The sequence below is a fragment of the Colobus angolensis genome, unplaced genomic scaffold (genome assembly GCF_000951035.1).
Source record: "Colobus angolensis palliatus isolate OR3802 unplaced genomic scaffold, Cang.pa_1.0 Scaffold99, whole genome shotgun sequence".
NCBI classification, from domain to species: domain Eukaryota; kingdom Metazoa; phylum Chordata; class Mammalia; order Primates; family Cercopithecidae; genus Colobus; species Colobus angolensis.
This window is the reverse complement of record NW_012123931.1, coordinates 5,097,008-5,112,819: the sequence shown is the minus strand read 5'-3', so window position 1 is coordinate 5,112,819 and position 15,812 is coordinate 5,097,008. Positions and strand designations below refer to the sequence as shown.

General features: G+C 41.5%; 1 protein-coding gene across 1 annotated transcript in view; it reads left to right on the top strand.

Moving 5' to 3' along the window:
* NEO1 (neogenin 1) overlaps window positions 1-15,812 on the top strand; it is a 202,111-nt gene that overhangs the window by 169,026 nt on the left and 17,273 nt on the right. The window contains exons 19-23 of the mRNA XM_011933015.1: window positions 474-581; window positions 1,816-2,010; window positions 2,701-2,733; window positions 6,116-6,184; window positions 10,670-10,817. Coding sequence (XP_011788405.1) covers window positions 474-581; window positions 1,816-2,010; window positions 2,701-2,733; window positions 6,116-6,184; window positions 10,670-10,817 — 553 coding nt within the window. The remainder of the gene's footprint in view (window positions 1-473; window positions 582-1,815; window positions 2,011-2,700; window positions 2,734-6,115; window positions 6,185-10,669; window positions 10,818-15,812) is intronic.

Sequence of the window (15,812 nt, the reverse complement as noted above, 5' to 3'; positions counted from 1 at the left end):
AATTAAAAAAAAAATATTCTAACAAAATAATCCAGTGTGACAGGGAAAAAGTCATCTTGAACAAATTACATAACTTCTCTAATTTTTTGGTGTCCTGATCCATAAAGCAGAGATAGTGATAACTGCCTTTCAGATTTTCTACAAATATTAAGTGAGATACTATGTGTACGTTACCTGGTATACAGTAGGTACTTGGTACAAATGCCACTTGACTTCCTACCTAATTATCCTGTTTATCCCTGACTCCCAGCCAAGATGCCAATTCTGTATCTTCGTAGTATGGTATTTCCTCTTTGGTACTCTGCATATTCTTCTTTTTGTTGCAACTTTTGATAGACTGATTTCTTTGAAGCCAGAAGCTTTATCTTTATTGCCTTGTGCCCTTTATTATGCCTTACAAGTGGAAAATGTTGAAGAAATAGTGAACTAATTTGAAATGGGCAGAAATTATTTAAAATATTGTTATTTTGTAGTTCCAACTTCTCCACCCAAGGATGTGACTGTTGTGAGTAAAGAGGGGAAACCTAAGACCATAATTGTGAATTGGCAGCCTCCCTCCGAAGCCAATGGCAAAATTACAGGTAAGATGCAATCAACTGTGCATTTCTTTGTGCCCTCTTCCTGCCTGACAGGAGTATTCCGGGAGACTACAGTGTTGCTGGAAGAAGTGGGAGTCTGAAAGCTGGCTTGGTCATTTTATGGGGAGGTGTGAGTCACGATGGTCCTTGAAATTGGGGCGAGGCTGTGCTGGTTACCCACAGTGGCATAAAATGGGTTGCGTGTTGGTGGTTCTGACTGCAGTCGGGGATGGGAGGCACAAGACAGCCTTTGGCTATAGTGGGACTTCGTAGACATTTATTTTCCTCAGGAAAGCTCTTCTCTGTCTCTGCCTAGATGGACAGCTTCAGAATTATATACCCCCTCCCTGGTTCTACAGAGTAATACCCAATAAACAGAGATTCTGCTCTTATACCCTGAAGCCACAAAAAAAAAAAAAAAATTAGATATTTATTTCCTTTTCCCCACCCCCCAAGACCTGCTACTTCAAGTACCTGTGCTCTTGTAATTAGAGTTAAAAGTGTGAACTGGCCTAGGCCTTTGTAGGAACCTGGAATTTTTTCCTTGTACTTGCAGAGGAAAGCCTTCCACATTAGAGAGGACACTCTGCCTTCCTCAGCCTTATCAGGGAGGGAAGCCTGATGGAGTTCAGCTGCTCCTACTTCCTTTGGTGCCTCTGCCCCATGGAGGTGTGCGCTGAGGAACTGGGGTTTGCCCTAAAGTTCCTCTGTATGAATAGGTGGCCTAAGGAAATGGAAAGCGTTTCTTAGCACTGCCCTGCTTCTTGCTTTCAGTAGGAATCTCCATACACCCTGGTCTTTATGTCATTTTTTAGGTTTTGACTTTGCCTCTTTTGTGAAAGAATGAATCATGACTTGACTTGGATCACATTTTACTTTGTCTTTTAAAACCAGCAACAGTGCAGTGCCCTTTTGCTGTGAGTAAGATAGACTCATGGTTGTGACGCTTCCCTTCTCAATGCGGGGATTAAGTGCCACCTGATGGAAGTATCAGGTGACAGTTCATTGTGGCACTGCCCAGGAGTTCCTAGGAGATCACATTAGTGAGAGCTAAAACAGCCTGTCAGGCAATTCCTGGTTTTCAAAACTGCATTATTTTAATTGTAGACCCTTGAGGGTTCACTATTCAAATATTATGCTATAATATGCATTTGATGTAATAGGTACTTATTGATTTACTGAATGCAAAAGGAAAAGCAGGAATGAGATTTCTTTTCCTATTACCTCCTTTGGACAGGTTACATCATATATTACAGTACAGATGTGAATGCAGAGATACATGACTGGGTTATAGAGCCTGTTGTGGGAAACAGACTGACTCACCAGATACAAGAGTTAACTCTTGACACATCATACTACTTCAAAATCCAGGCACGGAACTCAAAGGGCATGGGACCCATGTCTGAAGCTGTCCAATTCAGAACACCTAAAGGTAATGCTCCCCAGGCTGAGGGTTTTGTTGTGTGTCTCTTTAGTGGGGCTATGCTGACACTATCACTTGAGCATATAGAGTCTGTGGATAACATATGAAGTCTTAATGATGAGCTTGTGAGCCATGGTATGAAGATTTATCCCAGAATGATTCCTCACCTACTCATTGACCACCAAATCAGTGTTCCCCGGGTTACCAGCCTAAACATATCATATAAAAGAGGACATTGGCTCCAGGCTATTTGGGGCAGATGAATTGCAGTGATCTACAAGTTTTTACCAGTCAGATCAGATGTGATTCTTTTGGTTCCCATATAGAGAAATAATAGTGTGTTCTTGTGATGGATGGTTCGACTCATGCAGGCTGTTAACCTAAAAGACTTATTTGTGGACCTTATAGAGAGAAAGAGACTAAAAAGGGCCTTTTAAATAAAACCCTAGATAAGAAAATGAAGATAAAAGCATTAAACCAAGTGAGCTTAGGCTAATAAAATTTAACTGGGGACTGAATCTAAGGAATTATGGAAGCCCTGTGTGAATTTAATTTCTGTTAGTACTAAAGTCAAGATTCAGTTTATTTGGAAGTTTGTGGGGGTTTTAATTTTTTTCCTTTAAAAAGTTCTGCCTTTCCCATCTTCAAAGCTTGTGATCCTTGCTCTTGTTTTTTCTTCCCCTGTGCTTGGCCTGTTAGCGGACTCCTCTGATAAAATGCCTAATGATCAAGGTAAATGAGTAGATGGCCTCTCTTTTCTTTCCTTTCTTTTATGACCTATTATTAGCTTTTTTTTTTGTTTTTTGTTTTTTGTTTTTCCTGAAAAATCAGCACCATGTATTAAAAGCCACACATTTATTGACCAAAGTAGAGTTGAGTCCATGTTCTGAAAAGCTGGGGAATTTATGTAGAAGCTAACTAGGCAGGCAGAAGAAAACTGAGTCAATAAACTGGGTCCTGCAGCTGTAGGAGATTGGTCTTAAGTGTGGATAAGATCATCTTTTCTGCTAAGTTCTGTAACAACAATAGGCATTTGAGTCATGATTAGACCGATCATACCAATTGTTCATATTTGTAGTGTCTAGAATTTTATTAGTGTCATTAAGTGGAAAGTTGTATCACGTTCAGTGAATACTCTATTTTCCTCTTCCCACAAAGAACCCACAGATTTACCTTACTAAATGTTATGATTCTCTGTGATTAAATTACCGCTTTGTTTATTCTGTTACCATAAACTTAATTCAGAGCTCTTTTTTCATTTCTCCCCTTAAATATGTCTTACCATATTAAAAGAGGATCGAAACTATTTGAAATGAAAACTTAGGCCAGGTACGGTGGCTCACACCTGTAATCCCAGCACTTTGGGAGGCCAGGGTAGGAGGATCATTTGAACCCAGGAGTTCAAGACTAGCCTGGGCAACAAAGTGAGACCCCCTCTCTACAAAAAATAGGAAAAAGAAAGTTAGCCGAGCATGGTGGTGCTCACTTATAGTCCCAGCTACTCCAGAGGCTGAGGTGGGAGGATTGTCTGAGCCTGGGAGGTAGAGGCTGCAGTGAGTCATGATCACACCACTGCACTAGGCAACAGAGTGAGACCCTGTCTCAAAAAAAGTAAATAAAATAATAATAATAGTAAGAATTGAAATACGGACTTAGGAAACAGGGGCCTCCATGTCACCATTCTTGAAACCATCTGTCAATTGTCTTTCCACTGTAATTGCCATGGTAGAGGGATGACTATACTTTGTGATGTTTATCTCTAGGAAGTTAGCTAATGCTAGTATGTTTTCCTTACTGAGAATGAACATTAAAAGTAAATTTAATGATTGCTCTATTGGTTTAAGAGTAGTTAGTAGAAATGCAGGGTATTTGGATCTTGGCTAATGGCAAGGAAGAGTCAGAACTTGCAGTATCGAGTTTTCCAAAACACTTTGGAAACGTGTTTGCATTCAGTGAGTCTTTTGCTGTACGTTGGAGAAACTGCAAACATACTTTCTGTTGTGTGAAAGTGCAGGAATATAAAAATACCCATTATATATATATATGCACAGAATATAAACGGGCTCATTGTTTTCTCATTTGACTCCATAGCCAGAGTGCCATTCTTAGCTGCATGACACCTCTGGTTTTTAAAATTCTTTACCCATTGATGTTTTTGGTGCTCAGTTCATCCTTGGAATTTCTTGTTCATAATTTACATTCAAGAGAAACAATGTTAGGAAATATAGGAATATAAGCCATCCAGTTTGTTAGCAGTGGGTGTTCTCTGACAATTATGTACATAATACAATGCTCTGGATAGTTTGGCTTAAATGTAGCCTGTCTGTCAGCTAAGTACACTTAAACCTGAAGAGGCTTGCAGGCGCTAAGCCGTCTCCACCAGCTAGACTTTGTCATACTGAAAAGCATATGAGGAACAACTGGACTCTTAATATATGGTGTGTGTCATTTGGGAGAAATGATGGCATTAGAAGTAAGGAGATAAAGTAATATGTGTGGACAATGGAAAAAGGGCCAGGGACTGGGAATAAATTCTAGAATATACCCATAGCATAGAACAATGCAATGCTTCCAGAAGCTGAAAACCTACCAAAAGAACTCCTGTTACCTTCTTTTGGTAGGTTTTCAGCTTCTGGAAGCGTAGCATTGTTTTAGTCACTCGATTTATTCTCTTAGATGAACTGCATATACAAACTTCAGATTTTAATTTTTTTCATTTCATCAAATATATATATATATATCTCCTGATAATTTATAGAAGTACTTGACATTAGCTCTAATGTTTTGCAGAAACGCGTAGTTTATACATTTCTAGTAAGGCTTTGTTTGTAGAAATAACTCTCATTTATAAGTGTTTTTTGAAGCTTCATGCTCTCTGCCTCTGTAAAGGAAAGATTATACTCTTTCCTGAAGACTTTTTATGCTTGTAATAGGAGTAGTTAACATTTATGGAACATTTACTATGTGTCCATAGTATTAAAATATTAATACTTTTAAAATATTAAAAATATTTTATGGGATTAAATTTCCATGTAATCCTCACAACAGCTTTGTGAAGTGGATACCATTATTATCCCTCTGTTACAATGAGAAAACTGAGGCCCAAAAAGAATAAACAACTTGCCCAGAGTCAAACAGTTGTATATGATGGAGGCAATATGCAAATGCAGTCAGTCTATTAAACAATGTGCTGTATTAGCCTCTTAGTTAACTTCATAAAACAGCTTTTACTTTGCAATTCTTTCAGACCTCTTTTCAGAAGAAGTATGATATTGCTTTCTGGGTATAAATCTTAGAGCTTTATTGGAGAAAGGTCCTTGTATTTGCTTCTCCCAAGCAGCTTTTCCTATAAATGTGAAGAGCAAAATTCAAGACCAAGTATAAGCATTTTTTAAAAAACTGATATTTGCACTTTCTGAGGCCTGCTTCTAGGGTGGTCCTAGGCCTGAGGTCAGCAGCCTCACTTAGTATGTTCCCTGATGATGGATTAGGAGACAGTGTCTTTTTGAGCAACTAGGAGGAAGACTGTTTTTTTCACTCCTGAATGTAGGTGACTGAGCAGGAACTGAGAACCTGATTTGAACTTCCATTTACCTTCCTGCTCCTGCTTAGGGTAACTTTATATTCAGAAGGACAACTTTGTAATTTGAGAGAAGAATCTAAACAATACTAATACCTGCTAGGTATTCACATAGCCAGGTCCCTTGGAAGAGTATACTTCTTTAATGTAGACATTAACCTAATTAGTCCCCTTGGTTCCTTTTCTAGGAGAAGCTACTTTTGCTGTAAGTCCTCTGAGCAGTCCTTTGGGAACTGTTTCCCAAGCTGGAGAAATAGCACCTGCTGTCCCAGCCTCTAAACAGCAGTGACAGTCTGCTCACAGCTGTGAGACAAGGGTGTCAGTCTTTCAGATGCCTCATTGCATAGAAAGCTCTACCTTAGTTTGCTTTCCACACGTAGACTATAGATTCCCGTGATTTGTGTGCTGCTTTATTTTCTCATGGACAGAATAGACTAAAAATTGTGTTTTTTGTTTAAAAAACTCACTAGCTATGAAGCGGACTGTCACGCCAAATGTGTGGGGTCATTATTGACATGATTTCTTCTCCTTTAGCCTCAGGGTCTGGAGGGAAAGGAAGCCGGCTGCCAGACCTAGGATCCGACTACAAACCTCCAATGAGTGGTAAAGCCCTTCCCATGACGTTTTTTGCTTACTATGGACATGAAGCAGTTTTGCTTAAATTTTTGAAATGTCTTTTATAGCTTATGTATGGTGGGTTGTAGCATATTAACCTGTTTTCTTTTATTACTAGATCTAAGTGTTTGCCAAATTACTCCAAGCCCATGCGTTGTAGGACCCATAAATAAAATTGTTTCCCCAGTTATCCAACTTAAGATTAATTCCTAAACAATTTGTTCATCCTGTTGCCTACTGCCTCTAGAAAAGAGTTAGAATTTTGTTTTCAAAAATAAACCCTCTAATGGGATTACCCACCATCCAAAACAAGCCAAACAAATGCTTTTAGAATCATTGAGTTTTTGCAATGTTTTCAGTTTAGTGATTCTAGAAAATTCTTCCACTCTCCTAGCCATTCTGAGAGCTGGTGTCTTCTAATTTAATGATGACACCCCCATCTTTACAGAGCTTCAACATGTATAAGCTACTTTCACACATGAAGTCACAATTGATTCTTACAACACGGTGAAGCAGGGAGAACAGATACCATTATTCCCATTTAATATATTCAGAAACTCAGTAGAGAAGCAATGTGCCTGAAGGCCACCCGCTAATTATGGCAGTCCTAGGATGGAAACCTAGGGCTTCTCATTTCAGGTTGTGCTTTTCCCACTGTCGCATTCAACCTGAAAAAGCAGTGGGTCCTATGCCAGATGTGGAAACCTACTAGGAATGACTCTTACTGTCTCTTCACATATGGAAGAAAGAGACAAATGAGAAAAACGCCTGTCCTCTAGTAACTTGTATGCTAATTGTAGGAATACAATGATGTCTTAATCTCCAGCTATCTATTTACATCAGAAGTGGCACTGCCCAGACTTTAATATCAGCCTTAAAAGAACCAGACAAACGTATATCCTTCCAGAAATAATTATGTTCCAGGTTCCAGGACTCTGTTTATGAGTTTCTTCTTCTCCATGCATATGTGACATTTATATTGTGTCCACCGTATAATTTTTAAGGCTGTGGGGAAAGTAATTACTCCTTTGTCTTTCTTTCATTTATGTATTCACTCATGCGTGGCATGTTTTTTTTGGTTTTTTTGGTTTTTGTTGTTTTTGAGACGGAGTCTTGCTCTGTCGCCTAGGCTGGAGTGCAGTGGCATGATCTCGGTTCACTGCAACCTCTGCCTCCCGGGTTCAAGTGATTCTCCTGCCTGCCTCAGCCCCCCGAGTAGCTGGGATTACAGGCACCCGCCACCATGCCCCGCTGATTTTTGTGTTTTTAGTAGAGATGGGTTTTCACCATGTTGGCCAGGCTAGTCTTGATCTCCTGATCTCAGGTGATCCGCCCACCTCGGCCTCCCAAAGTGCTGGAATTATAGGCATGAGCCACCACGCCCAGGGCCCGCATGCACGTTTTTAAAGATGCAGGCTCTATGTGACAAGCTGTGGGAGCAAGAGGAGTGAGTAACAAACTACCTGATAAAAGGAAAGCTTCCAAGAAGAGGTGCCGTCTAACCCGGATCTTCAAGGATGCTAGAAGATTGCTAAATATCAAGAAAGGGATTGAACATTCCAGGAAGCAATATCAGCATGTGCAGAGGCATGGCAATATGCTAGTAAAACAGCCTGCTCTCTCCAGGAGTCACACTGCATAGAGACAGGGTAGAGATTGAGTTGAAAATGCAGATTAGAATCAACCTGTCAAAAACTCAAGTACCGGTGTTAAGAAATAAGAGCTTTATCCTACAAATAGCATGTGAAATATCTGACGCAGCTGGTACCCTATAACATCCATCTTTTATTGTCAACTATTACTACTCTGATAACAGTTAAGAATAAGTTGGGGGCTAAGAGTATAAAGTCAGGGAAGAGGGGTTAGGAAGCTGTTACAGGCCAGGCATGGTGGCATGCACCTGTAATCCCAGATGCTCAGGAGGCTGAGGCAGGAGAATCACTTGAACCCAGAAGGCGGAGGTTGCAGTGAGCTGAGGTTGTGGTTGTGCCACTGCACTCCAGCCTGGGTGACAGAGTGAGATTCCATCCCAAAAAAAAAGAAACAAAAAAAGGAAGCTGTTACAGTAGTCCAGATGAGGCATAAAGAAATGGCATATATATTGTCCCTGGTAGGACTGTTCTTTGGCAGCTCACTCTTGCTGTATCTTAGAAGAAAGCTTTTGTCCAGCTCACACGTTAGAGGTCAGATGTGAGTAAATGAGAATTTGTCAGTTAAATGCAGGAAAGAAACACCTCCACCTCTGCCTGCCTCCCATACTTCAGCTCCCCAGCCTCTAATTTGCAATGCCTGCCCTACCAAACACCCAACCCTGTAGTTCAGCACTGCTGTTAGTAACAGTGTTATGGAAAGCCCTACTCTAATATGAACAGTATGGTCCATTTTAGTGGCCCCAGTACCATGGTCTTTCCCAAATATAAAAATGTTATTTTATTGAAGGTCAGTATGTACAGTTTAAGTTGTCTGTCTGTTTACCTTTTTCTCATAAATGAAAGATAAAAGTGATTGAGCCAAATGTAGAGTAAGCTCTTAATCCCTTCTAAGGCAGCCCCAGATTTAGCACTGTACTTAGATATAGTCTATAAAATCAAAGAAGCAAAGTTGGAGGGTCAGTTAATCCGGCGTTATGGAAGGGATTCCCACAATGAGTGTAAGTTTGGATTAGAACATAAATTTATAAGCCAGGTTGTTAGGAGAACCACTTCAGGAGATTTATTTATTTTGTTTGTTTGTTTTTGTTTTCCACCTAGACAGAGTCTCACTCTGTCACCCAGGCGGTAGTGCAGTGGTGTGATCTTGGCTTACTGTAAGCTCCGCCTCCCAGGTTCACACCATTCTCCTGCCTCAGCCTCCCAAGTAGCTGGGACTACAGGCGCCCGCCGCCACGCCTGGCTAATTTTTTGTATTTTTTAGTAGAGATGGGGTTTCACCATGTTAGCCAAGATGGTCTCTATCTCCTGACCTCGTGATGCACCCACCTTGGCCTCCCAAAGTGCTGGGATTACAGGCGTGAGCCACCGCACCCAGCCAAGAGATTTTTTTTTTTTTGAACACACATTCCAGGCCACACTTTGATGGTAGGAATTTCTTCCACAACATCCCACGCTGGCAGGATGCCTCTTAAGTACTTCCAATAACTAAACACTCATTACTTGGCAAGGCAGCTCATCCCATTATTGTACACCTCTGATTGTTAGAAAGTTAAGAGAGAGTAGCTAGAAGGAAAGACATCAGATATCTGTGGTGGTTAGACATGTGTAGTGGGATTTGCCACATTTTATAATATGAGCATATATAACTTAAATAATGAGTAGGGAAACAAAGAAACGTGCTTCAAGAAATGGAAGACAGCAAGACTTAGAGCCAGATTACAAAGCCTAGACCTCATGCTTTCAGCAATAACAATAATAGGAAAAGGAAAAGAAAATCTCAATTTCCTTCTTCAGGAAATCTGGGTGACAGAGTGAGATTCCGTCTCAAAAAAAAAAAAAAAAGGGTCCTAAATGGTCCAGCCTCTGCAACTTTTCCAGCCTCATCCCGTTTTTCCTCCTCACTTCCTTCTGACTTGCATCTCTTTGCTTAAACACTGGCTGCATTTCTCTTCCTTGATAAGCGCTTGTTCCTGCCTCACGGTCCTTCCCCTTGTATGATAGGATCTTTCTTATTCAGATTTCAACTAAATGCCATCTTCTCAGAGAAGCTTTTTCTAACCACTCAATCTAAATTAGCTACCCAGACACTCTGTATCATATCCTCTCATTTTCTTTTTTTATACCATTCGTTAGTAACTAATAATTTCATATTTATCGTTTGTCCCATTCCCCCGCCAAACATTCACATCTTTGTTGTTCACCATTGCACCTTTAGTACCTAGAGCAATGACTGACACATAGTAACCATTCAATATTTGTCAAATTAAGGCATACTTCAGACCTTCTGTTTCTTGAAATTGAACAAGAGAATTAACTCTGCATAGGCTGTGTATCTATAAGAACAGACTTTGCTTTTCATGTAATTTTTATAATCTCAGATATCTGTCTGCTGGGGAAAACTTTTGCTTTGTATGAATGAACATTTTTAAATGGTTTTGAAAACCAGAAAACTAAATGATTTATAAGTGGTGCTTTACAAGACGAGTTTATGTATCACATGAGACACCAGAGAGGCAAGACTCTTTGTCTGTCTAAGTATATCTTAACCTTTGAAAGCTCTTGAATGTTCAGTACAATTTGAGAAGCTTTAATTAAGCACTGTCTTTGAGCAGGCTCTGTCCTGAGCACTGTTCACAGGACAGACTCTTAGCTGTCTAGGAGCTCATCATCCAGAGGAGAGAGCCATGTTCACACAGCACTTTTATATGAGGCAGAGCAATGATCAAGAAGTTCAAGTGAGATATTAATGGTTCTGTAGCTTGATAGTATACAAGTTTTAAATTCTCTAACACTAACACATATACCATTTCTCTCTCTGCAGGCAGTAACAGCCCTCATGGGAGCCCCACCTCTCCTCTGGACAGTAATATGCTGCTGGTCATAATTGTTTCTGTTGGCGTCATCACCATCGTGGTGGTTGTGATTATCGCTGTCTTTTGCACCCGTCGTACCACCTCTCACCAGAAAAAGTAAGAAGCCCCAAATGCACCCCTTAGACTTTTGGCATCTTATCTTTTGCTTCCATGTGACTTCTGTATATGGAGTGGTACACAAAGTTAAGGCACAAAAATACATGAAAAGGAATTTCAGATATTTTAAAAGAAAATGGGAAGTGGTTCCTCTTACATGTATCAGTCAGTGTCCTGGCAGAAAAGACGTGGCGCATTTAAAAGTGTTTCAAAAGAGGTAATTTACAAAGTCATAGATGGGGTTAGGGAAAACTAGGCAGGGATATTCAGAGGCTAGCAGCTATGATAAGACACCATCATCCTTGGGCCTGAAAGGGCAAGAGGAGAGAGCTGTTTTCAGAGATCTGAAGCAGTAGGAGAGAGCTTCCTGACAAGAGCAAGGTGGGTGCTAGAGGCATGCAGCCATTGCCAGCCTCCTCCCAGCGGACAGTGGCAGGAGAAGAAACACCTACCCTCCAGCCTTTTGCCAGTGCCTAGTATTAGCTATACCCAGCTAGAAGCCAGGAAACCCAGCAGGATTGCCAAGTAGATGTAGTTAATTTAGCTCAACCTCTCGGGTCACAGAGCCAACTAGAGAATAGATGTGGTGAGGAAAGTGGAAAGTGTCTGGCATTGCTGGTCACCCCTTTGGAGCACTGTCTGTACATGCCCACAGTGAACCCGATGTCCAGGAGTCTGTGGGCATTCTCAAGGCTGTATCACAGCACAAATGCCAGCCTAGGTGGAAGAAGACCGTAGGCCTGTCATTCTAAATCTAAATTTAAGAATATTTTTAAAGAAGTGCTACCAAGTGTGGAGGGTGGGGGTGGGAGTGGGGTTGCTTTAATGAACAGGAAAGGATCATTGATAATTAATTTATCCGTTTCTCAGAGAGACTAGATGTCTGCTAGCCGTGAACTCCTCTGGGATTTTGAGGGTTGTGGCTAATGGTCTAAGTGCAGATAGCAAGGGGCTCAGTTATGTAATGCTTGCTGATACCATACACTCCTACACTTGCAAGAAGCCTTGATCCTAAATTACATTCAACTCAAATATCTGGTTAGCAAGACAGATAGAAAAAAAAGGAGATTCCTGAGTTATTCCTAATAGCAATACCATAATATAGATAATAAAATGACTTTAGTTGCAATATCTTGAAAGATCATAAGATGGGGGTGTTGCTCCACTAGAGAAAGAGAAATTCATGTTTATGTGATTATCCATGCAGACTTGATCTGCCCAAGGCAGGGATGCATGTATTTAATAATCATAAATTTGTTCATTTTCACTGTACAGGGCAAGTACAGTCTACCCTGTAACTGCTACTGGTAATGACTTTATGTCATTTTTTGTAGGTTATGTGATATTTTAAATCTCTCTCTTTTGCCCAAATGAAATAGCTTTCCATAGCTTGTATTGTATCATTTTTCCAAGAAAATGGAGGCTTCTTTTATAATCTTTCTTACCACTGCCTCTTACAGCTCTTCCTTTTTTTTTTTTTTTTTCTTTTGAGATGGTGTCTCTCTCTGTTGCCCAGGCTGGAGTGCAGTGGCACGTTCTCGGCTCACTGCAACCTATGCCTCCTGGATTCAAGCAATTCTCCTGCCTCAGCCTCCCAAGTAGCTGGGATTACAGGCATCCACCACCATGCCCGGCTAACTTTTGTATTTTTTAAGTAGAGATGAGGTTTCACCATGTTGGCCAGGCTGGTCTTGAATTCCCGACCTCAAATGATCCACCTGCTGGGATTACAGCCTCCCAAAGTGCTTGGATTACAGGCGTGAGCCACTGCTCCCGGCTCCATCTACTTTTAATAGTGGAAAACTATTATTTTTAAAGTCTCAAAGACTACATTTTTTTTCTACTCTAGAACTTTTCTTCAAGCCTCTTTATTTGACATTTCATATTTATCTGTCTTTATGAACTTGATTTTATGTCTAGTTTTAGAAATATTGGAATCTTTATTTATTGTTTTTTTTTTTTTTTGAGACGGAGTCTCGCTCTGTCCCCCAGGCTGGAGTCCCGTGGTGCGATCTCGGCTCACTGCAAGCTCCGCCTCCTGGGTTCAGGCCATTCTCCTGCCTCAGCCTCCCGAGTAACTGGGACTACAGGCGCCCACCACCGCGCCCGGCTAATTTTTTGTATTTTTAGTAGAGACCGGGATTCACCGTGGTCTCGATCTCCTGACCTTGTGATCCGCCCGCCTTGGCCTCCCAAAGTGCTGGGATTACAGGCGTGAGCCACCGCGCCCGGCCTATTTATTGTTCTTTTATTAAAAGAATTTGAAAACCAAAATGACAATTCCTTAGTGCTTTGGAGGACTTCAAAGTAAATTTTTTTTTTAGACAGGATTTCAGTCTGTCACCCAGGCTGGAGTGCAGTGGAAAAATCTCAGCTCACTGCAACCGCCACCTCCCGGATTCAAGTGATTCTCCTGCCTCAGCCTCCCAAGTAGCTGGGATTACAGGCATGCACCACTATGCCCGGCTAATTTTTGTATTTTTAGTAGAGACAGAGTTTCACCATGTTGGCCAGGCTGGTGTCGAACTCCTAACCTCAGGTGATCTGCCCGCCTGAGCCTCCTTAATAAGGTATTCAGTCTTCAGATTGAAAGTAAGAAGATGAGTTGGTAATAGGCTCTATTCTCTGTATTGGCACATCCTACAGATTTGGGTCCCTTTGTCGAAAATCATCATATCAGATCTTCACAGGGTTTTCCCCTCCCCCACTTCCCCAGGTATCTGCTTTGCAAGTATTCCATTGACTGTTGAGAAATATAAGTGAGCTTTTCTGGCTCCTTTTCTTCCTCTGTAATACCTGAGGTTCATTTAGATGGTAGCTGCTTACAAAGTCTTACAACCTCAAAGTTGACAGAGCGCTTAGAGAATCTAAACCCTCGTTGGTTCTCAGCACATTGCCCCTTAGCCCCTGACTGGCAACAGATAAGCTGGGCTTCTCCTTCATGAAGAAGGCAGAAGCTGTCAGATAAGAACGACCTCAGCACACCGCCATCAAATCTGACACCTTTCTACATTGGTAATCATTGTTTCCTCTTCCCTCCTAAGTGTACTTCCCCTGTTTGAAGCCAGTTCCACCCGTTACCCCCTGAATCTCATTGTCTTCCATTTTTCTAAGACCTTTTACCTGCTGTTATTCCTCTCTCCAGCATAGCTGACCTCTTACTCGTTATTGGCCACCTCTTCAGTATTTAAGTATGCTCTAACTTCTTCCAGCTTAAGGAATCATTATAATTACAATCTTACCCCTACCCCCACCCCCTGTATGGTCCTTATCACCGGCTGCTTACAAACCTGCCTTCTCCACCACAGATTTCCTTGATCACTTGCTTATACTCTTATGTCTGTTCACTCCCTACCCATGCATCAGTCCTTTCTAATCTTTATTCTGCCCCTACCACTTCACCAGAATTGCTTTTGTGGAGGTCACCAGTGACTTCCATATTGCTAAAGCCAAAGAACATTTTTCAGTTCTCATCTTAGTCTCTCAACAACATGTCACACAGTCAGCTGTTCCTTCCTTCTGGAAACGTGTTCTTCTTTTGTGTCCATGACAGCATGTTTTGTTTTGTGTTTGTTTTTTTTCATAGGCCCTCCTGTCTCCCTAGCCATCAAATGCAAATATTCCTCAGGGCCTGGGCCTGGACTTACTCTCTTCTCCTTCTGTGTTCTCCCCAAGTGATCTCATCTGCTCCCATGGCTTCAGCATTCCAGCTAGTCTTGTATTTCTGTCTCCAGCCAAGGCCTCCCTCCTCTGAGTATCAGACTTGCACACCCAGTTTTCTCTTCTACATTTCTTCTTGAATGTCTCAGAGACACTTCAAATTCAGCACGCCCAGAGCAGAATTCATCATTTTTTCAGGCAAACCCGCTTCTGCTCCTTTAAACCCAATGTTAAGTGGCTTAAACCAGCAACCTTAACATCATCCTGTACTCCTCTTTCTTCTTTACTCCCACCTCACCCTACATCCATTTATTTACCAAGACCTGTCATGTCTGCCTCCCGAATAACTTTCACATCTGCCTCTTGCCTCTACTCCCACTGTCCCATGCCATCAGTTATGGCTGAGATTGCAGTAGCATCCTAGCTAGTCTCCTCTTCTATCCCCAACCCCACCGGGCCATTCTTCACATCACAGCTGGTATAAAGTTTTAACTCAAAAGTGATCTCCTTACTCTCTTGCTTAAAACCATTTAATGGTTTCTCATTACTCACAAAGGGAAGTTCAGACTCTTAGCATTGTCCTAAAAGCTCTGTATGATCTGGTCCCTGACTACCTTTCTAGTATTATTTCACATCATTCTCTGCAGGGTTCACTATGTCCCCACTACTCAGGATTTCTTAAAATCCTTCTGCTATACCACCAGGGCATTGCTGTCTGCTTTAGGGCTTTGACATAAGCTGATTTCACCACCTGGAATGCACTTTCTGTTCCCTTTAGGTCTTAGTTTAAATGTCGCTTCCTCCTCTAGGTTTTTCCTGTTCAGCTTTAGTCCAACTATTAAGAAGTTACTCTAACATTTGGCATTTCAGTAAGCTCAGAACATTTTAAAATAATAGTTCAACATCTGTATTCCTCACTTCACCAAAAATTCTGAGGGTATAGCAGTCTAGCACAGGATCTGGCATATACTGGTTACCCAGTATGTCCTCATTAGGGGTAAGTAAGAGAGTGAATGGAGAAGCTAAAACACAAAGGAGTAGACATTGTTGTCCCCATTCTTGACTCCATCTAGTTCGTAGTCCTAGTTCAGCAGTCTTCGAAGTTGTTCCGGCCGGGCGCAGTGGCTCACGCCTGTAATCCCAGCACTTTGGGAGACCGAGGCGGTGGATCACCTGAGTTCAGGAGTTCGAGAACAGCCTGGCCAACATGGTGAAACCCTGTCTCTACTAAAAACACAAAAATTAACTGGGCGTGGTGGCGGATGCCTATAATCCCAGCTACTCAGGAAGCTGAGGCAGGAGAATCGCTTGAACCCAGGAGGCCAGGTTGCAATG